We start from the raw sequence: 25,656 nt of genomic DNA, 5'->3' as shown, positions 1-25,656 counted from the left end.
GCACCAGGCTTACATCTGCTGTGGGCAGTTTTACTATTTCTTGTCCTATTAATTGCAGAGCAGAACATGTTTCACTGTATATCGCTCTGATTCATAGTCTTGATTATTTTTTTTTTTCACTTACCAAAGTTTCACTCTGTCATCACTGAAAAGAAAGGGAAAAAAATCAGGTTCATTTATGTCGAATTGACTTCTGGCTGTCAGAAAAATACACCCTCCAAACTACCTTGTATTCCCCAGCTGAGCCCCGGAGAAGTCAGTGAAATGTAGCAAAGTGCACTGCATGGGTAGGATAAAAGAAACCAGGAGACAGGTTATTTCAGTGCTGTTTCTTACTGCACAAAAGTATTTAAGAGACTCTCCCAAGAAGCAGCCCTTTTCATCCACCTCTTAGCAAGCAGAGAGAACAGCCCCAATGCAGTTTCCTCCCTCCTCTCCCCTGGCACGCTCACCTGTGAGGGCAGCAGTGACACGACCAACCTGCTTTAAGAAAATCCCGGTTACTAGCTGCTCTCCAGGTCCAGACAGACCAGGGGAGGGCCATCACTAAGACCTGCTATTTACTTAGCACAGGAAAACACAGCAGCTTGACACCTTTCAGCATTGCTCGAGAAACCTCTGGTATCCCAGGATCTCAAGCAATAACCAAGCAGCACCCGTGGTATCAGGCAGCAGCAGTTCTACAAAAGCATTGTTTCCAGAGCACTGTGTTTTACTTTTCCACTCACTTTCCTGCCGGGCAGGCCCCATGCTGGCAGCGGGTGCCACCACCTTCCCCAGGGCAGCCAGGGCACGGGCTCCAACCCCACCCTGGGGCTACCCCTTTCTCCCTCCCTGCGCTGGCTCCAGCCCAGTGGGATCAGATTTTCCTTTGTTTAAGTTCATTTTTCTTCACCGCAGAGCTTTTACAAGTGCACACGTGCGTGTTATTTATTGAGTTTCTCTGAACTTTTCCTCTCGCTTTCCCTCCTGCCAAGGTTCGGAGGTTGTACAAAGCCTGAAAGTAAATAGAAAATGCCATGCTTGGGTTTTTTAGGTCACTGTAAACGACATGCTTAGCTGCTTCCAGAATGCATAAGCCACGGGATGTCGTCTCGGGTAAACAGGGGAGGCTGAGGACTGGAAAGGTGTTTCTGGCTGTAGGTATGAATAAATCAGGGTCACACAGAGGAAGCGTATTTATGTATTCGAAGAGCGTTTTTTTTTATCTCAGAGCCCTCTTCCCTTTCCCTCAAACCATCCATGTTCTTCTGTTAACAAGGATCTTTTTATATCGCTGGGTTTTCACATTCTGCCAAGCAGCCTATCATAAGAAAGCCCAAATCTACTAAATAGTAAAATGAGGGATTATTTCCACTCATCTGTTGACAGACATTTCTCCAAATTGGATCAAATGATTAAAGGTATTAGAATGACGTCGTGCAGATCCAGATCAAATCATTTGAAACCTTGAGACTGTTTCTCCTTTGCTTGGAAGGAACCACCAGAAATAGTTGTAGGCGCTAATTGCCCATTATTCTTACTAATGAGAAATTGTTAATTTGGATCTTTGAGTATTTGCTTGCTTGAAGCCACGCACGGGGAGCTCAAGATGGAGGGGCCGTGCAGCATCTCGCTTCAGGCTGTGCCGGCTGGAGCCTTTCTAAACGCCTGAATGGTTCTTCCTCGAATCGCTTACACGGAGAAGAGGGGTTCAGGCTGCGAAACCTTTCAACACCTCACGTATTGCGAAGATGGCACTGCTGAAAGTCAAATTCAACCAGAAGAAACGGGTAAAACTAGCCCAGGGACTATGGCTCATGAACTGGTTTTCAGTGTTTGCTGGAATCATTGTTTTTAGCATGGGGTTGTTCCTCAAAATTGAGCTCCGGAAGCGAAGCGAAGTGATGGACAATTCTGAAAGCCATTTTGTGCCCAATTCTTTGATATTGATGGGTATACTATCCTGCGCCTTCAATGGTTTTGCTGGCAAAATTTGTTACGACTCTCTGGATCCCACTAAATTTGCCAAGTGGAAACCTTTGCTGAAACCTTACTTGGCACTATGTTTCCTCTTCAACATACTCATTTTCTTCGTCGCTCTGATTTGCTTTCTCATGCGGGGCTCTCTGGAGAGCACGCTGGCTCAGGGGCTGAAGAACGGCATGAAGTTCTACCGGGACACAGACACCCCCGGAAGATGCTTCATGAAGAAGACAATCGACATGCTCCAAATTGAGTTCAAATGCTGTGGAAACAATGGCTTCAAAGATTGGTTTGAAATTCAGTGGATCAGCAACAGATACCTGGACTTCAGCTCCAAGGAAGTGAAAGAGTAAGTGACTTAGTGGGGTTTGTATTGCATAGTATCAAGATCTGGTGAGCATTAAGCTAAAGAAACATACATCACAACAGATGCTGACTGAAGGGTTTTCTTGTATAAAATGCTTTTCTTTTTTTCTCTGCCCTTGCTTTAATAGAGATGCCAAATGCTCAGCTAGATTACTTTCTCCTCTGCCAGATTCCTCTAACATTATCCAGAATGTAAAATGCAAAGCAGTAAAATGTGATTCCCACTCTTACATGGTGCAATGTAAACAGACTTAAAAAACATATTTTTTCCTATCTTTTACCTCTTTATAAACTCATTACACCAAGCCACACATTCCTACTTCCAAAATCAAGCATGTGGGGAACAGCAAAGTATCAGAACCTCGCTGTACTTAAAGCAGTTTTCCACAAGACCTAAGTTCCCATGCAGAGGCCACTGGGTAGACACGATTGACACTGGTTCTAAAACTCCAGTTTAGATATTGGTGAGTAATCTCATGAAAACAAGCAGAAACAGCAATGCTTTACCAAAAACTTGCGTGTTTTCAATCCTTATGATTTAGAATTCCATTATTAAACTCACTCAGTGGACTGCTTCACCGCTGTGACAATTTGGGTCTGTCAGCATCCATCGACGTTCCCAGCTTTATATACTGTCTCACAGTCAGGTGCATTGTATGTTCTTAAACATGTGAAAAAAAGTTCAAAATCTAGATTCATGCTTAATTTTTTAAGCCTCATATGAAAACTTCACTAGCTTCCTCTATGCAAACCAGAACTGATTGTTGACCAGAAACACCTTAATGGCTCTATTGTTGGTGTAAAGAGGTATTAATCTTAAAATGAGGTTAGGCACAGTAAGCACAAGTAAAAAATAAACATGAGAACAAATGAACTTTTGAAATGAAAAAAATGAATGCTGAGCATAAATAGCCACAATCTTATAATAACTTAAGCTCTAGAGGAAGAGACTGTTATTCTGATTTCTTCAGGAACGTCACTCGTTAGGTTGGTACTGGATGGTTACACAGAGGGGCTTGTAAACTAGGAGCCATCTGCTTTTTACATATACTGCGTACGTTAAAAGAGTCTGAAGTACCCTTGAAAAAAGCTTTGTGCATCTCATGAGATCCCCGCTCGGCTGTGTAAATGCTACTTCATTTGTGTGCCTCTCTGCATATTGTTTCAACTAGTTGGCGGTCTGCTGATTTTTACAATTCTCAACCAGGACAGTATAGTGAGAACTCTTACAGGGTTAACCTATTGCACTGCAGGGTTATAACAGATACATTCACTATTTAATAAGGGAGTATTTGTGCTGTGAAGGTATGCCTGTGGGTATAAATAACTACTTGAAAACATAATAAGTTCACCTTGCCAGCATTATATGGAGATTTGAGAGCTATAACTTAATCCAGCAGCAGTGGAAGGACAAAGCACAGAGGGAAAACAAGGTTATATTGTCCTTAATAAATGATGTCTTATTTGGGACTGAGGCTCACAGCAATTTCTTTGTGCTGCTGAAACAGGAAATAGGGCATTAAAATTTCACAGATGGATGTTAATGAGTGAATTCAAGGTTTGAGCCACATGGTGAGGCACAAACTCTGCTCGTATTCCTGGTGGGATGTTCTGGCCCCTTTCAAGTCAGTTACAAAGTTCTCCTTAATTCCAGGGAAGGTGGGAGTCCATCCTCTGCAATGCAATTTTTAGATTATTTGTAGAATTAAAGTCTGATCCAATCTCTCTGAATCTCATGGAGCATTTACACATCAGTGGGAATGAACTGCATTTGGTGTTCAGATGTACTTAGGCGCTGATTGCAAAGTGGAATTTTGCCTCACCGGGCTTTTGTCATCATCTCTCTGTAAAACACAAATTTAAAATATTGTTATTAAAAGCTACAAGTGACTCTCAGATCTTATTTTTTTTTCCTTTCTAAATCACCAAGGCTCTCCATTCTGTACCATTTTCTCAGTAAGATGGTATTTATTAGAGTTACAGTGCTCTTATTATAGTTTTCTTCTGTAGCCCCAGTGGAACTACTTGCATTCTAAATATCTCATGTCTAAACATCTTGATAAGGCACCAGATTAAATGGCTATTTATTGAGAGCAACCATGGTCTCAAATGAATTATAGTCGGGAAGCTCCTGCAAGGACTTCAGGAATTTCTGAACATCTTGTTGCTGAAACACATTTCATGTTTTAAATACTGGATACCTTCCCAAGCCAAGAATAAATGCATAGCCCCTCCCTGGAGCTATTGTCACTGAAGAGAAGATACTAGATTTGCTGGATCAATGATTTAGCAGGATATAGTGGGTCCTAAGGCTGTTGTGATTCGGGTCACCTCCAGCAGTCCTTCCACCCTAGCTATGCAGTGATCAATCACTCTTTTCTGACTGCCTTTCATTAACTTTCTCTCTACTTTTCTTAAACATTACATTCTTTGAGGAAGTCACTCAAGAGGGCTTGTGTCCATAAAGAAGAGTTACCTATAAATTCAGAGCAACCTTGACATGGAAAAGGGCTTTAGGGAGGAAAATCACCCAGGAGGAATGCCACTCTGTAAACGGGGGATGCGGAGAAGTTGCGTGGCTAGGAAACACTGTGGAAAATCTGTTTCATTTGCTCCCTTCCTTGTTCAAGTTCTCTGTGGTGTGTCTTTACGTGTGTGTGTGCATTGACATGTCCTTCTGCCCTTGCCTGCACACAGTCGAATCAAAAGCAACGTGGATGGACGGTACCTGGTTGATGGAGTCCCCTTCAGCTGCTGCAACCCCAGCTCCCCGAGGCCCTGCATCCAGTACCAGGTCACCAACAACTCGGCCCACTACAGCTACGACTACCAGACGGAGGAGCTCAACCTCTGGGGCCGCGGCTGCCGGGAAGCCCTCCTGCACTACTACAGCAGCATGATGAGCTCCATGGGTGCTGTCGTCCTCCTCGTCTGGCTTTTCGAGGTAACCTGTTGGCACGGTGCCCTCTCCCCCTTGCCATGCTTTGCCAAAGCTCTGGCTTGGCCAGACCTTTCCAACGTCTACTTCTGACCTAAAAATCTGTATAAAATACATCAATCACCCACCACTGTTCTGTGGCCAGGAAATCTCACACAGCAGTGGACATCTTCAGCAGGCCTGGAAGGTCCCAGCTTGGCGATGGGAAGCCTGGTAGTGGGCTTACCGTCCCCACAGCAAGGGGAATAAAAGGACCAGCTTTGTGCCCTGTGCAGAGAGCTCAGCTCTCCAGGTACATTATTTCTACCCGGGTTCCCACTAGTAGGGAATAGAAAGTACTTAAAGCAGTGCATCAGAAAGAGATGGCATCAATTTGTGGGACAGAAAGTGGAATTAAGTGTTTTATGCAGTGATAAAAATAACACAGGCAGAGTGTCCAGCTTCAGATCAGCATCTGATTTAAGGTTCTCCATCAGTTCCATTCATGGTTTTGGCCACAAGAAAAAAAAAATGTTTAGGCAAAGCAGATAGATTAATTTTATTGTAGTGTACTTCCAGAAGCTGTGGTGTATGTGTAAACAGGTGAAAATATTGCCCAGTGCAGATGAGGGCACCAAAACCTGACGTGCAGCTTTGCTGCTAAAATACTGTCCATTAGATGTGAGAAAAACATGTCCCTCTGCCCTTAGGAGACAGCCAATTTTCTCACTGTGGTGTTTAATCAGTGCTAATGCGAAAGGAGCGTGGGATGGAAGGGGCACGAGGGCTGGCGCGTGAGGGCTGGGAGGCAGAAGGGAAGGGAAGAGAAAGGAAGGGTTGCTGCAGGGTGCAGAGCAAAGCAGGCTGCTTCTGACACTGGAAACGGCTGCTGCCCAGCTGCATCACCTATCTGAAATGATTTGGCCGTTTTTCTCAAAATGTGGATAAACACAAATAGGAAAACATGCACTGCATTTTGTTCCAAGCACTGGTCTACTCCTCCCAGGGAGGAACATGCTTTTTAAAAAACAAACATCTACCCAAATAATCTATGAACTGAAAGGGAAAAGAAAACCATCACAAAGTTATTCCATGTTGTGTTATTGTAAAAATAACTACTCTGCACACCTGGTAGATGTCCCACCTACTTGTAGCACCGTTGTTCTGGTCAGAAAACAGAGAGATGTCTGTGGCACCTATCTCAGCACAGATTCAAATGTCGAGTCCTTGAGGAGAGGCAATTTCAGCTGTATGTGAAAATCAGAAGGGGATTCAAAAACTCAGGGGAAAATTGCACAGAAATACTAAAGCCAGCTGTGAAAAATCATGAGTAGGAGCCCATAACATAACTCTGCTGCCTTCTGGGAGAGCAGTGATAGCGATACATTAACATTAATAGCAGTGATAAAAATACATCATTTTATTTCTAACTTTTCAAATTACACCCTGGTAGTGTTTTCAGCCTGTGAAGTAATGAGAAATATGATCTTCTCCTCTATTTCCTTCATCTCTTTTGAAATAAAATGTGAGATTTTTTTCAGGTAATCAGAGGACATTCAGGGCAAAGCTTTAAAGAAATCTCACAAGCACTCGCAATCCCAGGTTATATTAATTGGCCCTCCCGGATATTTATGGCTCGCCTAATATTCCACAATAACAGGTCCAGATCTGGGTCTTAAACTCCCCCTGCTTTTAAGGGAAACTTTGAAGGGAGGAAGCAAAGCAGGAAGCAGACATCAATTTATCCTCCCTTGGAATACAATCTCTTTCTTTAAATTGCAGTCAGGGTAGAAAACAGTTTTCTACTGAGTAGCAGTGCAGCAGAGGCCTGGGCTCCTGGTGAAGTCAGGCTTCAGCCTCACCAGGGTGGAACACAGTGGGAGTGGGGCTGTGGGCCCCACATGCTGTATTTCACTTTTAGTTAGCTTGCTGAGAAATTATGGAAAAATCCAAACGCAAAAGTGTGTCCAGTGTTACTTTGCCTCTGGGACTGGCGCAAGCCAGAGCCATTGGCACCTCCTGTGTGGCCAAAACCACCGTGGGGCCTGCGAGGGCTCTGCCGGCAGGGCCTGGGGCGCTGAGGCCCCACGGGGAACTCTCCTCACCGCCGTTACCTCCAGGCACCAAGTCTCTGTGGCACCGACTTGGGGTCTCAAGTGTCTGTACAAACCGGTTTTGAACTGTTAGGACTTCTTTTTGGAAAAACAAAATACATGCAGCCTGTCGTGTTTTCTGGAAGTATATTATTATCTGCACACTGCTTTTACTAGCAAAGCTGTAGGCTTCCCTGGAGTGACAATCAGTCATGAGGGTGACAAAAAAAGATCACACGGTGCCCTGGCTAAGCCGCCTCCGGCTAAACCCTGGCAAACAGATGGGCTTGGTTGCAGAAGGTCAAGCAGAGCAAGCCCGGCCATCTTTGCGACCTGCCGCAGAGAAAACTGGGGGCTGGAACAGAGCCTTTCAAATCAAGGGTGGGAGGGCAGCAGCGGTCCCCAGCCATGCCAGGGCCTTCACCTGTATAAACGTGTGGTGCCAAATTCATCTCATGCGTGGCACCACAGAGGGAGCACAGCACTGAGCTCTGGCAGCTGGGAGCCCAGGAGAGGCACGGGCCACGAGTGGGATGTGCACTGCACGTCATGTGCCGGAGGGGAACTCAGCGCCAGAAGAGGCACACAATAATCTTGAAAACCTGCCCATAGGCAGCAGGGGAGAAGGGACCAGGCCGGAGAACAGAGTACGTTCTGCTGGTATAGACTGAGAGGCTAAACATGCTGTGGTGCAGGGGGATACACCAGATGCAGATATAGTGAGCCCTCCCAGCCCTGGAGAAATGTCACAGGCCTGTTCTTCCTGCCACTCTAAAGCTGCTGTAAAATGACAAGAGTTTTCATGATGGTTTGTTCATTGGCCAGGGTAAATCATCACTGAGCAAGACTGGGCTAGCTGTGGGACCCTTCTCTGCTGGACTGGGATTAAACACAAGTCTACAACTGACAGCAGCACAAACTGATTGAGGTTGGCAAGGACTTCTGGAGGCCATCTGGTCCAAGCCCCTTGCTAAAGTAGGGACACCTAGAGCAGGTTGCCCAGGACCATGTCAAAGCGGCTTTTGAACATCTCCAAAGATTAAGACTCCACAACCTCTCCGGGCAACCTGTGCCCATGCTTAGCCACCTTTATGTTAAAGTAGTGTTTCCTGACGTTCAGGGGGCACCTCCTGTGCTCCACTTTGTGCCCATTACCTCCTGTCCTGGCACTGGGCAACACTGAAAGGAGTCTGGCTCCATCTCTGCACCCTCCCTTCAGGTATTTATGTATGTTGATGAGACCCCTCTGAGCCTTCTCTTCTCCAGGCTGAGCAGCCCCAGCCCTTTCCGGCTTACATTATTGAAGGGGTGCTCCAGTCCCTCAGTCATCTTTATGGCCTTATGTTGGACTCTCCCCAGTGTGTCCATGTCTCTCTTGTACTAGGGAGCCCGGAAACTGAACCCAGCACTTCAGGTGTGGCCTCACCAGTGCTGAGTGGAGGGGAAAGGATCACTTCTCTCAGCCTGCTGGCAACACTTTGCCTAATGCAGCTCATGAAAATGTTAGCCTTCCTTGCCACAAGGGCACATTGCTGACTCACGTTCGACTTGGTGACCAGCAGGACCCCCAGGTCCTTTTCTGCAGAGCAGCTTTCCAGAAGGCAGGTCACCAGCCTGTGCTGGTGCCTAGGGTTTTTCCTTCCCAGGTACAAGACTTTGCACATCCCCTTGTTGAAGTTTGTGAGGTTCCTGTCAGCCCATTTCTCAAGCCTATCAAGGTCCCTCAAAATGTTTCTACAGACTTAGGTCAACTCTAACTATCCCTACAAAACTGAAGCATGCTGAAGCATTTTTGAGGTAGCAGACAAGTCCAGCTGTCGTTCATAATTTCTCTGATAATGTGATCTGTGCATTGTATGCAACTCTAAGTGTCCTAGCCAGGATTTTCAAATTGAAAGAGATGGGAGTATTGAAAAGCTGCCTGCATGGAAGGTTTGAAATAAAAAATTTACAACATAAATTACTTCAGCAAAACTGATGGTTCAAGGCCCTGTGCTATCATATGGGAAACAGATTAATTTACCAGATAGTTGTCTCCAATTTCCCGGACCCTCTTCTCATCTGGCAGAGACAACAGGCTCAGGTCAGAGGAGGTAATGAGAGCCTGAACATTTCATACAGCTTTTAGCAAGCCTCTTACACCTGGGGACTCAAAACTCTTCCTGAGTAGGACTTTTATGAAAAGGAAGTCTTAAACTGAGAGAAAATGCTACAGAATCTCATCCAAGGGCAGATCATCTGCTGCCTTGAACACAAGCATCTTCTTCTTTAAAGCAAGACCATATTTAGTGACTTAAAGCCTGAGAGTACAGCTAATTTTTCTGTCAAACAGTGTGACTTAGTAAGTCAGTCACAAGAAAAAGCTACTGCTGACATACAGTGAGGTAGCACAGATAGAGAGCAACACGGAGATCATCTTTTAGGTCCAGACCTGTTAATATATTAATCTTTACCCACAACAACCACTGTTATGAAAGCTATTAGTCCCAGGACTGTGAGAAGGAAAACTGGGTCTCAGTGAAAGAAAGATGTCAAACACTTTAAATCCTGAGACTAGGGTGATATGACTTACCATTTCTTGTGGCCTTTATAGAGTGGTGCTTCAATTGGTTAAAGTCATTGTTGTATTAGGTAGGTTCACAATAAAATGAGACTATTTCCAGATTCAGGGCCATGAGAACCTTTTCTGAAGACCAAGGAGTCAGGGGTCCTGTCTTCCTATGTTAAAGAGGATGAGAAGTTGCATTTGGATACTGAAGTATTTGATGAAGTTTGACCAATGTTTTTCCCTTTTGGTTTGTTTGACCAATGATTTTCCCTTTCTGGCCTTGAGTGAAGGTAGAAAAACATCTGAAAATGCTGAGGGTAGCCAGTGGTAGCTTTAGTCTTCCTAGAGTTTGGAGACACTGATCATACATAGGCATGATGACCAGGGTAAAAAAGCTAACGAATGGTCCACAGAAACACATGCTTGAGCAGTCCCATGTTTCAAAGGAGCCCAAAAGCCAGATGTGAGTTTTGCATTTGGCCACACTATGTGCCTGATAACCAACTCCAAATCTTCTCAGCTACCTGAGGCAGTTTGCAAGTTTCCTCCATCTCCAGTTCAAAAGCCTAATAGCAAGCAGCACCTTGCAGGTCCAGGGCAGCTCTCAGAGGTTCCACCATGTAAACAACTACAAGGATTCCAACTCCTTTAAAGCTATTATGGTTTTGGAAGACCAGATGTAATCACTTCCTTTGGAATTTGGATAGGATAACAGACGCATCCTCCACCCTTTTCACAGAACAAATCCTATGAGGTTGTTAACAACACTAAGTGGTCACTTGTTCTCATTGGTGTTAGAAGACGAGAGACTGACTAAAAACACTCTCTGGAAGCAGGGTGGCAGACAGGGATAGGAAGCTTTTTCTGACGGTCTCTGTCTTCTCCTTTGCATGGTGCAGACATCAGTGATGGTTGGCTTGCGTCTTTTGCACACCTCTCTGGAAAGCATCCCAAATCCTGAAGACCCCGAGTGTGAAAGTGAAGGGTGGATTCTAGAGAACAGCCTGAAGGACACTCTGAAATCTGCATTGGAGAGCTTGAAAAAGATTGGTAAGTTCAATCAGGTGGAAGCAGGCGCTGAAGGGGCTGAAGGAGAAGAAGCTGGGAAGACTCCAGCCATCACAACGGTCAGTTGAGCTCCTAAATGATATGGACTTTCATAAAAGAGGAATGAAAAAAACTGAGGACTGTGAATACCTACTTTTTAAAAGCTGTGTATCAACCATCAGAATACACATTGCTACACATGCTTTTTTTATATATGTATTATCTAAATATGGGAGTAAACAGCATAGTGCACCTTGGGATAATGCATTTATCCACATTATGAGTACACCATATTCATAACTTCTGGGGGAAAATGACCCCACTAGGACTTGCAATAGTTACATGTTCCCTTACCAGGGATCGTTAGTTTTCAAAAAATAAAAAAATTGCTGGCATCACACTGATCCATTCCATTTTGTTTTGAAATTAAAAGTGAAATTTGAAATGTTAGTATTTTTTCCTCAGGTTGGTTTATCATCGTACTCTACGTACTTTAACTTTTAAAGACAAACAGCTTGGTTTTCTGGAGAATAACATGTTAGCAGTCAAAGGAAGAACAATTTCCAGAATTGTATATAACATAGTATTTTGACAAACCTCTCGTATAATGTGATTTCTTGTTAACGTGCTAAGCAATGGTATTTTCTGCTGTATTCTTAAGATGTACATAATAGAACAAAATGCAAACTTATACTGATAATTTATGTACTAAGCAAAAAATGTAACTTAATGAAACAGAACAAGTATACAAACAACACCAAGGTAAGATTTATGGGTTTTGTTTGTTTTTTTTTTTTTTTGTTTTTTTTTTGTTTTGTTTTGTTTTGTTTTGTTTTTTTCAGCCAGTATATCCTGAATGAGTATATTGTAGACTTATGCTTCATCTTGTACTCAAACAAGCAGAAGCTTAGAAGATTCCTCTTGTAGTGGGTGGAATCAATGCTGTAAGCATGTGCCAGCTATGGCTATTCTGGATGTTTTTTAAAACTACGTAATCTCATAGCTTTCTCCAGGGTATTCAAGCCCAACTACATTTAAAATAAGAAAAAAAAAAAAAAAAAAAAGGTACTTAGAACTAACTTTAAGTATTTTCCAGGGTCCTAGCAAATGGATACCATGCATCCACAAGTACTCCAAGCCTCAAACCTTGAGGCCAGGGAAAAGTAAGTTTAAATCGGTCCCCAGTGTGCAAATTTTGTAACATTTATTTTCCCTCATCAGTGACATGGCACCCACTGTTATATCTTTTAAGTCAAAGGAAAGGTACATTTTGCACGTGGTGCATCTCTGCAAACATTGGTCGTAGTTGGAGGACCTTTTTTAATACATAACATTGCAACAAAACGTGGAAAGTTTGCTGTGGTGTGCAGCCTCCAGTAAAGGAACAGAGCATCAGCTTGTGTCTTTCTGCAGCTGTCAGATAAGCTCGGCTAGGAGGAAAGAAACCAGAGAGAGCAAACCCCCACCAGCCCTGACATCTCTGTCCCTCAGCTAAGAGCCATGCTCCACACTTATTTATCACTCAGCTGTGCAAAACCTCTACTTCCCTGTGGCATACCTGAGAGAGTTTTCTCAGCAGGTCCTGTCCACCTGGCCGGTGGCCAGTCTTCAAACAAAGCCACGTTTGCAGCTGCCACACTATTGCACAGCTCGTTAGTTTTCATTTGCAGTCACGTGTGCACTTGCCCCAGCAGCACGGCAGAATCACAGCTCCTCCGGCTTCTGCCGAACTGATAGGTAACTCTGAGGAGGGGCAGAGCAGTCCACAGCGGGACGGGTAGGAGGAACGGGTTTGTACATCAAGCCGTGGTCTGCATCTCAATGGCCGGCTGCATGCAAGGCTCAATTTTGGCAGGTATTTATGGCACCCTTCCATTTATTTTATTTTTATTATTTTCAAAGCTGACCAAACCTTTTACTTTTAGTTACAACAAGGAAGAAAAAAAACAAAGTCAAATCTGTCCTTGTGCACGTAAGAGCAACTAGAACGAGGGCACCGACGTAAAAAGCCAACTTGCAATTCACCACAGCCTATCATCGATCGCTTTGCTGAGGGAAACTCTGCACAGCAGAACTGGGTAGAACAGAGCAGATGCTTTCTTCTTGGTAAGAAACCCATACAGGCAGCTGCTCGGCTCAGCTGGCCCGCGAGAGACGAACAGGGTTTTCAGTGGCATATGGCGTGGCCACGTTTATCTGAGAAGAGCTTTTTGGAAGAAATACATGATGAATAAGGGCTGCATTACAAGGATTACAGTTTTTCCTTGCAAGGCTTCAGTGTGCTGTGATCCACACGGGTTAATTGACCAGATACCAGGTTTTTCAAAGCGATGTAGATTTATTGCTTTCCTATAAATTTGGCTGAGGCCATTACTTTAGACAGAACTCTCCATTATTTGTGGTCTCTATTTTATTCACCCTGTTGCCAGAGACATAACAAATTGTCAAATTGTTCTTTCAAGACCACGTTGGAGGAGCCAGTTCCAAAAGCAACAGTGTCATTGTATATCTTGGGTAGAGAGACCATCCAAGACGCGTTTAAGAGGAATAATACTGGCATTGGGCTTTCATGCAAGTAAGAATGAATAGTATGTATGCTAATGCTGTCTAAAATAAAGCCTCTTGGTTAATGAAGATCTTTGTAACATCTCATGATTATTGCAGGATTGTAATATGATTGCTTTGTAAAATATTACTTGTAATATATCACTCATCCAATATTAAACATATTTTCTTGTGAGATGGCAAATGCTGTTCTAGATAAAGATATCTCTGCTGCCTGCAAATGTAAGTTTAGGTATTAAAATTACATTGCAAGTAAAAACCTCTTTAAAGATGATGTTTAAATACATACAATTTAATACAGATTTCTTTAATTTGCATTACTGCTTTTTGCTTCTGAATTCATTTTCTGACCCATTTTATGCACTCCTATGGGGAAGCTTTTCACCTCTACAAATGGCCCTGAGAGAAAAACTGCCACTTGTCATATGATCAAGGTGTGTAGACTCCTAAATCGCTTTCCTCTTTCTAGAAACGGAATTTGGCAGACCATTTTAGAGCATGGTAGACCATTCTCTTGAAAGAATTACATCGTCTTCATGGGTCTTGACTTCAAGCACTCAACAACTGAAATCAGTGGCATCCTCAGGATCATTGGCAATCAGCTAAACTGCGTTTATAAACCTTTTTAAAATTTTTTTTTCCTCATCCCATTTATTTCTAACTTGTAACAGACATTCCAAAGAAAACATTTCCACTATTTTAAATTTACACCTAACGCTTACATAGCCAGACCTGCCGGCCTGAAGCAACCCAAGAACTTCCAGAGCAGTGCCCTGATTTTCAAACCAATAAACTTCAGAAGGATGTAAGCTTAACTCATACAAACCAGGCCACTTCTTTTTAGGTGCCTCCATATGGATCACTGGCTTAAATCCAGGTACCCATGTCTGAGATCGAACCCAAGGCCTTGTAGTGCCAACTGCTGAGAAATATCATTTATTTTTCAAAATGTATGGCTGCACAGGAAAAGCAGCTACGGTGACATTTGCTTGAATGGACAGAGAACATTCATTAAATGCTTTAAAGGAGAAAATATAAACAGCTTCCTTAAAGCTATTAATGCCTAAGTAGCCTTAATACAATTGATGAGATTAGCCTCCATGCATTACATGAGCTTGGACATTTTATAATACCAGACAACTGCATGCACGCAGCTTAGCAAAGAGCATGGGAATGCTATATCAGGCTCCTGGGTATCACGCACTAACCAGTGCTCAGGGGAGGTTTTCAAGGCTGACATAAAGACAAGGGGATCCCATAAAACTATTTATTTTCACCTGACGTGTTTGCTCACTTAAAAAAAAAAAAAAAAGCAGCAAGCATTGTTCATACAAGGATCGATGTAAAATGGGGACAGATCACAAATGCTTATTCAAAAAAAAAAAAGTAAAGAGCATTATTAGAGATTAGTTAATTAAGAGATAAGGCCAGAAAAATAGAATGGTGACATGTGGTAACAGCCCCCTGCAGGAGACAAAGGCTTAGGCAAATGTATTTCTGGTAACAGGAACGCAGCTATCGCAATGAAATCTGAAGCACTAAACATATGAAACTCTTTTTTTTTTTTTTTTTTAACGTTAGCAGATCTGTAGCGCTGGGTAACTGACTGAAACACTCCAGTAGTAAAACGCCACCCTCTTCAAGCACCTGCTGTTGGTAGCCCCACGTCACCTCACAGATATTACTGAGTTTTGACCCAAAGTGCATCTGTGAGGTGGGAGAGCTGCAGGAAGCACCTGCAGAACGTAAAGGTCACCAACTGATTAAGCTCCTTACGGGGCACATTTCCACACCCCGCCGAGAACAACTCGCTTGTTCTCAAAGCCAATTTTCCCAGCGCAGAGCCTGGGGTGGGAATCAGGTGTCCCAGGAAAACTCAGCGGAACAGGGGTCAAAGAGCAGGTCTGCGGCCCGCGGCCTGCTTAAATTCACAGCTCCTCACCGGGCAGCCAAGCCTCAGCAGCTCGACGTTGTGCTCCCGGCACAGCAGGGCCGACAGCCACAAGCCCGAAACCCAGGGACAGACACATGCAGGTGGGGGAGGCACGGCCCCAGCTGGGGACAGGGCAAGGAGGAGCCCAAAGCGCAGGTTCCCAGCACAGCTCTGAGGCGCGCAGCTCCCCAGGGGGGCTACCGTGGTAAGAGGGTGAACACGAAGCTTAGTTCATGATGAAAGGCGTCAAGTCTTTCCGAAATCACTTCAGCATACACAAGCAGGGCAGAGCACTCGGGGGTTTACCTGTTCCGACACAAAGGCCCAAAACACAACGGTGTCCTGTTATGATTGCTTTCAGCCTTCTCAGACGAAGTTACCTCTCCAGAGAGCACAGCTCTGCCTCAGGCAAATGCTTTTCAAATGGGTGGGAGTGCTCCTGGCTTACACCCATGCTTTGTCTGGCACAAATAACAAACTAAAGATGACAGAAAACACAGGTGCCAAATACAAACACGGTTGAGTGAACCTTTCATTAATTACATAACTTAAGAGCAGAAGTAACATGAATTCTGTAATGTTGCTATATGTTAAGTAAATTATGTAAATTATGACAGCATTTTTTGTTTTAGCCCCCGAATTTTACATTAATTAGGACCTAGAATTTAAATTTATTCTTCATTTGTCTTTTTTTTTTCTTTTCTTCAGATTAATCTTCACATTATCCTTACAATGTTAAAAATAGAATACATTCATTTCAGGAAGCATTTTGTTGAGGAGAAGACTCACGTTGGGATGTGTAGATCCCAAAGACGTGTCTCTGCCATTCACCACCACAGCACGCTCCCGACTCCAGCGGGACAAAATAACTCTGCCCTCTCTTTCTGGCATCGTCCTGCCCCGGGTCAGGCGCGCTGCTCACACAGGTACACGCTCCCGGGGGCAGGCGCCCTCCTCAAGAATTTTACAGCTGTGTCGCTGGTGAGGGGCTAGGAGCGGGTGCTGAAGGTGTGAGGAGAGGGAGCGGCCCCACTCCGCGGTCACTGCTGCTCCTGCCTCAGCACGAGCCATGTGCCAGCGCTTTTGCTCTTTGTTTTGCTGTCTTAGATGGACAGGACACCTTCCAACACCCATATAACCTTTATTCCACACCCACTCAACCACTTGAAGTGCTAACCAGGTGGAAATGTTTGGTTTTTGAAATATCTCCCATACACTGAAAGTACCAGCGGTTAACCCCTCGCCTTCCTGCTGAGCACCACGGGCCTTCTGTGTGCTGCACCTGGCGCACACGCTGCTATCGCATCTACCACGCTTCTGAGAAAAAAAAAAATCAAAATTCCTTAGTTTCAGCTCCATCCTGCTCAAGCTTGTAGTAAAGATGGAGGGGAGCTTAAAGTTTACATTAGGAAGTAGTATACAGAAACACAAAGCGCTTTGCTTCAGAGCTCGTGCAATGGTCTGAGCTCCCAGCTGCCATAGCATTTTATGAATTACCAAAGTCTGACATTTAAAGATTTAAAATACATACAGGTGAGATTCTTGGCCAGTTAATAGCATCAAATGGATTCCCAAACAGTACTGCAGATTTTTTCTTCTAGCATACTCGTGCTGAATTGCATGATCTAAAAGACACCGATATGACCACTGCAACAAAATGCAGGCTCCTCTGAGCTGTCCTTATGGGGCGCAAACAGCACTTGTTATGCAGGCATCTCTTACAAGAGGACACCAGTGAATTACATCAGCTAACATATTGCTGACTCCCTCTCTTTGCTATTTTTAAAACAACATTTTCTCCTACTTATTAATGCATTTTACCATCCTTCACGTTCAGAATGCTACACGTACAGAAATGTTCCACACCTTACTCCTCAAAAACAGGGTTGATTTCAAAGCGATGTACCTTGTTTTCCTAAGTCACTGAAGCACCCCCAGAGGTTGCACAGATGGCCTTCCGAAGCTGAGCTCAGCTGTCCCACCCTGCCTAGTGCCCACTAGCAAGCCTGGCTTTCATTCAAGGATCCTACGCAAAGGACAAGCTGGAAAACTCACCACCTCCAAGCTCATGCTGTCTGTAAAGAGGCTGTGGAAATGTATATTCACAAACTGATGAAAGTAACATTTAATCGTTGCTGCCATGGAGACGAAGATCAGTACTTGCCCTTTCTTTGCTCCTACACCTGGCGCATTGCGGAAACTCTCCTTTTTCTCCTCCAAGAGAAGAGCGTTTGACAAATCTCTCCATTAAGACGCAAAGATAAAAGAGTTGGGCATTAACATGTGCATGCCAGGAGAGGGGAAAAGGTGGCAGAAGAGCAGAAAAACAGAGTATAAACATGCAGCAGCTTCAAGATAAGAATGCGCAAAGCAGTTTTTCATACAAAGATTCATAGATGAAATGTTTAAATTGCTGTGAATGAAGTATGAATAGAAATGTACACACACAAAACAGCAGAAGAAATAATCAAGCAAGGGTTAAAAAAAATGGCCCATAGTGATAAGCAGGGTTGTGACTAGCAGCAGTGAGTTGGTAAATACTGATAAATGCCTGCACATCCAGACCAGGAAGCCTGAGCTCCAAAAAGCAGAAAGTACAGTTGACTTTCAGAAGCTGATCTGCACTTTGGTTGGAAGAGGGAGAAAATGAGGTTTTAGCATGTTGTGTGTGCCCTATTGTTATATTCTAGCCATAAAATACTCCAAAACAAGTTAACTTGTTTTGAGATGCATCTCCCCTTTGGTAATTTAATCTTCCAAAGTGGGAAACAACTGAGACTTTGTGCTAGAGATACTTTCACAGCAGGTTGAGCATCCAGCTTCTCCTCTAGGCATTGAGGTCCTAGGATAAAACTGTCACAACAATGGAGCCTCTAAACAAACCACCAAGCCACTTAGCATAAAAGAAAATACACAGAAGTGAGAGGCCAAGCCTGGAGCCTGAGCGCTGGTATGGCTTCACATTAGAAGTACAAGCACAGAACTGGAAGGTCTCCATGGCCAGACCGCTAACATCCACTCTTCTTGTCATTACAAGAGGTTAACCATATAGCGTGGTGACACCGAGTCCTTCAGCCCTTCCCAGCGCTGGAGTGGAAAATGAGGCCCAAGTCCGACTTGCTCAGTCAGCAGCACGAAGACCAGTGCGATGCACATGGACAGAAGCTGGAAGGGACTGGGGGAGAGGCGGAGATGGAAACAGGCTGAGAATCCACAAGCTAGCAGCACTGCACCTCAGCCAACAAACTCCCACTATTATCACAGATAAAATAGTTAGAGAGCTGTGGGGAGCACTGGTTGTTGGCACAAGTCAGAAGGCATCAGGTGTTATCTCGGTCATGTACTGCCACCAGAGTAAGAACAAGCCTCCTACGGCAGATTAGGGGAAGTACCAAGTGTTATCATGAAGTTTGAACACAGTAAAAAATGTGAATGTGAACCTCAACCTTCATCACTTTATAAAATACAATTTACAATCCTTTAAAAAGACGATTAGACTTTTTGAAAGGTCAAGAAAGGTTTAGCTGACTGAAGCAAATGACACTAATAATATAATCATCTTAAATTTTTAGCCAGGGAATTGCAGATGTTGCACATCCAGGTATTTGTTAGCTTGTGATTAACAAGGTGACACACTTGAAGGAACAAGGTCAGCAAAATTCTAGAAACATTTAAAAATAATTTATTTAATTTCAATGCCAAAAGCATTTATTTGATGCTTTCAGCTTTTTGTTTTCTGTTGTGATTATTTTCTGGTTTGGGGATTTTGTTTTTTTGTTTGTTTGTTTGGCTGGTTTGGTTTTGTGTTCCCCCTCCCCCAAACACACAATACATTCTAGACTGTACATGGAATCTGCAAATAAAGTTATACCCAATTTATTACAGATATTATTTCCCTGATACTGAAACAATGTTATATATAAATATTTTTACAATTAACAAACACATGCAAAACAAATCAGAAAGTAGAAGTCTTGAGTAAAGAATGACTAAGCTTACAAAAAATTACTGGTGTACTTCGCAATTATTTGCAGTCATAATTTTACCAACCTAATCAATCTCAGTCTTTGATTCCAAAGAAAAAAATCCTTCTTGCTGTCAATATTTTGCTTTGTACAGAGAAATTTGTCAGTATCACCAATTATCTTTTCAATATGCTTACAGGGAAAAGGAGTTTTTCAGTGCAGTTACACATTATCTAAAACAGTGGCATACAGCTTAAGATGACTCTCTGCAAAGGAACAGTAACATCACCAAAAAAAAGTGATTTTTAAGTACCACGCGCAGAAAGCTGTTGATAATATTAACCAGCTTACATAGGGGAAGGCAAAGATGAAGCATTAATGCCGTTTTGTTTCATGCAACTTCCGTGTGTCTCTTCACAAGAAGTGACAACAATAGATACAGGATTACATCTACAAACGGTAGTAGGGATGCGAGTAGTCTCTGCTGTTTTGAAGAAAAAGGAATCTGCATCGGCCAAATTTCTTTATTTCATATCTTCACTCAAGACTGTTAGCGAATGTTTGAAAATTTGCCCTGTACACCATGAATATACAAAATTTATCTGAAGCATTAAATCTGTAAAAATAGAAACAATCCAGTCAGAGCAAGTGTAACTGAAGACAGAGCAGACAGTAAAGGGGTTGCTTATCTGGGCTGAAGATGTAGTCAGAAAATAAGACTTACCTAAAAGAACCACAGATTATTAAGGAACAGAACTATGTAAATTATGATTTTACTAATTTGTCAGAAGATAGGAGAGATAAAGGTAATGGATTTTATTTCAAATCAATAAGCATAATGTCACCTTTTAGAGACACCTTGGTGGTCTAATTACATACAACTAGAAAACTCACTGCCTTCAGGCACCCTCATATCAAGTGCAAATCTGCGCAGTTATAGAATATATTTATAAAATATACTATATGCAAACATCTTTACAGAGCTTTAAATCAAGCCAAAAAGTAAATATACTTGATGGTACAACAGAAAAAAATGAACAGATGCAAAAATGTGGGCAGTTTGATTGTGGCCCTTCAAAGCTGGAGCAAACCATTCACCTCATCTGCAACAAAAAGTAGATAGGATTTGCACCTTAAAAGTTGACTCTTAACAAAAGTGAAGAAAATATCCTCTGTGCTTCTGCAAATTAACAAAATTAGCTTTCATTACATTTGTACGCATTGTCGTTATCTTAAAATATCTTCTAAAGCACAATGTCAACCCTGGAATACCTATAACCAATCACATAATTGACATGAAAGGGTTTCCCAGCTAAATTCAAATTACAAACTACATAATTCTAAGGAGTGCAATGCTCTGGAAAAAAGCTTTAAATTAAATTATTTTACTCATAAAGCTAGTGTTAGGATCTTACTTTTTGTTAAAAAACAACTGGAAGCAAGAAAGCTGCGAGAGTACAAATGACAATCATTTCAGATACACCAAGTGTAAGAGTGAATTATCCATTGATGCAGACAGAAACATCCATTTGCTACATTACTTGCTTCCTTACTTCATTCCATTGCATGTACACACAGCTTAAGTATTAAAATGCAGAATAATAAATAAAACGGCTCAGATTACTAGCAAGGGGCAAAACACAATCCGTAATTGTGCTCTATCTAGTTTCTGTTTCAGCAGTCTTTTGCTCTTGTAATTTATAAGAAAAAACATAGTCAGACTTCCAAAAAGAGTCATTCTTTTCTATCAGAAACTCAAGTTCATTTGCCCAGGTTTATAACCCAAGAGGTTTCTGTGAAGGAAGCACAGTGCAAATTATATGACTAATAAAACTTGCTTACATAGAAAGAAGTTTACTTGGTTAATGTTATCTGGTATCTTTATGAAATACATTGTAAAACAAAGATTAAATAAAAGGACTGGGTTTATTTTATTTTCTCAGACCTTTTTTCCTAATCCCTCCTTTGAAAAGCTTATTGAGTTACAAAAGTCTTAATAAAGTTCCAGTCTTCAGCAGTTAACCATTATAAATGCTGCCAATCAATGCCAACTAGTGTTTGATTTGCTTCTTGTGCATGTCCAATTTCCTCTGTGATACTGTGCTGCTGCCAGAGTTTTTGAATCTTTTTAAATCGTTCTTTGCACAGATGTAAGGGATTTCCGCGCCTGAAAAGGAGATAATACTTATCAGAAACGACAGAACACTGCAGCTAAGCACAAACACTCAGGCACGACACAAAATATTGAGATAACCCTTTAACGCTACTGTCTCAACAGAACAAACCAACAGATATCTTCATTAGTAAACTGGAACGCTACGCGATCTGTTCTGCCGTCCTCACTACTCAAGGGTTCCCTCCAGCTTTTGGGAATCACTTGTCCGGTTCACAGAAATCTGAACATAGGTTTTCAGCAATCTTTCCATGCTGAACCAGCTCATATTCCATCATTTTGACAAATTTCAGAAGTAGCAACTGTAAACAATATCAAGTCCCTAAACTATTTTCACAGGGAGCAGAGACAGAAGACAAAGAATCGACACATTTTTATAAAGTAATCTCACAGTATTTTCACTTAGTATTAAAGTAGCACAGACGATACAAATAAATACCCTATATACATATACAGTTTTCAGCTCTATTTTCTAAGCAACTTTATAGATGCTAAAAATTATTTAATTTTTTACACTTCAAGACAATTGTTTTTAACTTAGGAAAGATCTTCCACCAACTTTTAGCATAAAAACACACAGTAGCATTAAAATGCTTGAAAATATTATATGCAGCACATTTCAAAATATAATATCATCTGTAATATTTATTAAAATAAAAAGGTAGCAGAGTATATTTTACAAGTCAGATAGCATTAGAACTCCTGCCTTTAAAAGTTATTTTTAAAAATAATATTTACCGGAGTCCCTGGTCTGTCTCTCCATAGTCATCAAGATAAGGAGGAGGATAAAAGCAGCCCTTCGTTTTTCCAGCTAAAAATAGCACCTGACATTCTCGTACTCTAGAGAGAAACACAGACAAGATTTTACCTATTGATTTTTAGGCACATAGTTTCTCATACTTTCATAGATACTGTTTTTCTAATTCTCAACTACTTTCATTCTGCATAGCCTGCATGGGAAGATTTTTTTTTTTTTGAAATAAAGATCTTACTCTCTTTCTGTTATAACTCTTAACAGTCATATATTATTTACAGTCTGTGTAAAGTACTCCACACAACCACAAGAAAACAAAGCAATTTCAATTCTCACTAATATTTGCCAAAGTGAAAACAGTATTATCCAACCTTCCTTGAATGCACATAATGACCTGAGACAATTACTGCAATATTACAGTCCAACGCTGCCAAGAGAACTGTAGATTAATTGTGCAGGAAGACAACTAGAACAAATTTTAACAACAAAAAAAAGGGTCAAGGAATTAACCTTGTTTAATACTTGAGTGGAAATAAACTAACACACAGAAAACAAGTCCACCTCAACATGAAATATGATTTTTCCACCTTCAAAAGAAACAACCTCTGAACATACCAAAGTATAAGGGGGAGAAATACACTCCAGTTTTTAGGTAACTCTGTTATTAACAAAAACCACCCCTACAATCAGACTTATAGAACTATCAATGTCCACACACACCCTCTAACCTAGCAATATGAGCAGAGGTATTTGGTTCCTTACCTAAGGAATATGCCCACTCCAGAACCACAAGTGTACGTATGTGCAGTACAGGCTCCAACATCTTCTCCTTCTAATTCAGTCTGACAACAGTAGCTCTGAGAACATAGCATGGTCCCACACACAAGGCACAATGTTGGAGCTCTGCTTTTATCACCACCTGATTTTGGACACCTTTTATTAAGCAAAAAAGAAATAAACCCTATTGTATGTATGATCTCTACATCGTAAAAATATTCAAAAGATTTTTAGAACATTTATACAGTTAAGAGTTACACACATCCATCCTTGCAATTTCTATATCACTGAAATACAGTGTTTTTGCTGGAAAAGATGACGCTCAGTACTTGTCGTTAACTCCATGAGCCTATAAACAGTTTTTGTGAAGCTTTTAAGTTAGAGGTTTTCCAGTTCATCAAAAGGAGCAGAAGACTTTAGGGGTCCTCACGATAATTGCATACAACTTACGAGAAATTAGATGCTTGGTTAATGAGGCAGCTGTAGTCATCTGGAAGGTCTATTAACTTGTTGGATTCTCTTGCATAGCTAGAATGAAACAATCAAATTAACCACTCAAAGTTTAATAAGCAATACACAGTGATTTCAAGCACAATCATGTTTTCTTAAGTCATCTTAACAGCATCTGCAAATAATTTTTTTTAAGCTTTTCTCTTCATCACCATTCAAACACTAAGTGGCAGCTCAGAAAAAAGGAACCCACTTCTAATATCAGTTAGACCACCTCCACTTTTCTTGTACTGTTGTATTTTTTTTAATCGATTTGAGAATAAATGTAGGCAAAAAGTAAGAAAAACATGTCATATATGTACTTTTAGCAACACCTCATGATAAGGTCACTCCAGGTGTTAAAATATTTGTTCTGATCCCTTATCAATTTGCTTTGCATTTTCCTGCTGTCACTAATATTGAATGGAAAATAGTCTGTCTCTCCAGCTTAGACAACTTGCATCCTGAAGAGAAAGAAATGTTCACGCAATGAAAAGCGCCTACTTAAACCAAATATTAATATCCTTAGAAATAAAGTTCCAATGCCAAGTAATTTTTTTTGCTGATACTATACATTTTAATAATCTTTCTCTCTACAAATAATACAAATTATACCATGAAATGTAAATAGAGATTAGTAATAAGCAATGCTTACTATGCTGAGTAGAAAAAAAATCACCAAGCTAGATACAACCTGACTTAAGAATCATCAAAAGGAATGAGTGTAAAAAAAAATCTCAATCACAACAACAGAAAATGAATTATGCAATCAGAAGTATTCTTACTGTTTAAGATATTTTGTTAATAGCCTGGTATTTAACAGCTGAAGTGATTAATTTTTGTCACTTAGCCTTATTGCACATACAATATTGAAGGTGACTTTATGTAATGTGTAAAATAGAGAAAAATGCAGGGGTATGTTTATAATGACAGCACTGGGACCCTAATATGCACTTATAATTACCTGGATAACTGATGACCACTATTTTTAACCAACCTTCAAGAAGAAAATACTACAAACTCTAGGCCCACTATACTTTGAATTCAGAAAACATTTAATGCAATTGCTTAGCAAATAGAAATGTGCATGAAAAGCAAGCTTTTTTTTTAATAAGTAACTCAGTTTAATTTTACTGAATGATTTGTGTTATTTAAACAGATTGTGTAAGATGATCTTCAACAGTTAGTATTTTTCAACAAAAGTTATATACATCTGCTTGCAACAGCATACCTTATAAATTGTTATGTACAAATCTACTATAAAAAGTGAAAGAAGAAATGCCATGGCCTCTGATTACTGCAGATCAGCCTAAATAACTAATATTTCACTTTGACGTTAAAATGTACTAATGTAAGCAATATTTCACTTCCCTTACAAAATTCCAGTATTTTCCAGTATCTCTTTGCTTGTCCACTAACGTAGTGGATTAGTGTTTCAGCCACTCAGTAAAACAGGACTGATATTATGCTCCTAGAAAAATCCTTTAGGAAAAAAAAATTCAACTTTAAAGTTTCTCCCATCTGCTTAAAATTTCTCCATTGTTTACCTGATAGCATGTCTCTTGCCTTCCAGATACCTTTTTACTTCATTGCTACTACACCAACTACAAGAGGAAAAAAAAAAAGCCTTTAAATTCAAGAGATAATACATTCTGAAAGCAAATAAAAATTCCAGAGTACATCTATTCAATAATCTCTACAAACGTTTTTTTTTTCATAACACTTCTTTCACAAATGGTTTTAAAAATCTCACTCACTTCCACTTCCATATACAGACTCCTGGGAGAATACTTGTAATATTATCTTGTGCAGAACTCTTTATTGTGTTTAAACTAAGCATAAAATCCCACCTTACCTTTCTACCAAGGTGTTCAGAATCTCGCTATTTTCTTGAAAAAGGCAAGTGAGGTTGTTTGGCAAGGAAAGATAGCTACACAAACGTTCAAACTGGTTTGCTCCATTCACTGTGAAAAAAAAAAGTATAATTCTCAGAATTGAGTTTTTTTGAATGACATTATCTACACTAAAAAAAATACAGCCCAAGATGGCACAGCCATTTTTCTT

The 25,656-nt window shown here is 41.3% G+C and overlaps 2 protein-coding genes across 3 annotated transcripts in view; one reads left to right on the top strand and one right to left on the bottom strand.

Moving 5' to 3' along the window:
* Positions 1–131: 131 nt before the first annotated feature.
* On the top strand, positions 132–11,744 carry PRPH2 (peripherin 2). The gene is made up of 3 exons (XM_080585363.1): positions 132–2,314; positions 5,029–5,275; positions 10,789–11,744. Exons 1-3 carry the CDS (start codon positions 1,734–1,736, stop codon positions 11,023–11,025), a joined length of 1,065 nt encoding a protein of 354 aa, XP_080441489.1. The 5' UTR covers positions 132–1,733; the 3' UTR covers positions 11,026–11,744.
* An 8,450-nt stretch (positions 11,745–20,194) lies between these two features.
* UBR2 (ubiquitin protein ligase E3 component n-recognin 2) overlaps positions 20,195–25,656 on the bottom strand; it is a 52,156-nt gene continuing 46,694 nt past the window's right edge. For both annotated transcript variants that reach the window (XM_080583954.1, XM_080583953.1), the window contains exons 42-47: positions 25,448–25,556; positions 25,140–25,196; positions 23,554–23,631; positions 23,089–23,259; positions 22,311–22,412; positions 20,195–21,566 (exon numbers count right to left, since the gene is read on the bottom strand). In XM_080583954.1, the coding sequence (XP_080440080.1) occupies positions 21,425–21,566; positions 22,311–22,412; positions 23,089–23,259; positions 23,554–23,631; positions 25,140–25,196; positions 25,448–25,556 (659 nt within the window). In that variant the 3' untranslated portion in view covers positions 20,195–21,424. The remainder of the gene's footprint in view (positions 21,567–22,310; positions 22,413–23,088; positions 23,260–23,553; positions 23,632–25,139; positions 25,197–25,447; positions 25,557–25,656) is intronic.

The sequence above is a fragment of the Anser brachyrhynchus genome, assembly GCF_964034855.1.
Source record: "Anser brachyrhynchus genome assembly, chromosome: 3".
NCBI lineage: Eukaryota > Metazoa > Chordata > Aves > Anseriformes > Anatidae > Anser > Anser brachyrhynchus.
Note: the sequence above shows the minus strand (reverse complement) of the source record. Positions and strands in the feature narration are given on the sequence as shown.

What these genes read in the sequence shown, in the direction of transcription:
- PRPH2 (XM_080585363.1), top strand. Translation starts at nt 1,734, where the DNA reads ATGGCACTGCTGAAAGTCAAATTCAACCAGAAGAAACGGGTAAAACTA. An exon ending in AGCTCCAAGGAAGTGAAAGA is followed by an intron (nt 2,315 to 5,028) that starts GTAAGTGACTTA and finishes GCCTGCACACAG; the next exon opens with TCGAATCAAAAGCAACGTGG. An exon ending in TCCTCGTCTGGCTTTTCGAG is followed by an intron (nt 5,276 to 10,788) that starts GTAACCTGTTGG and finishes TGCATGGTGCAG; the next exon opens with ACATCAGTGATGGTTGGCTT.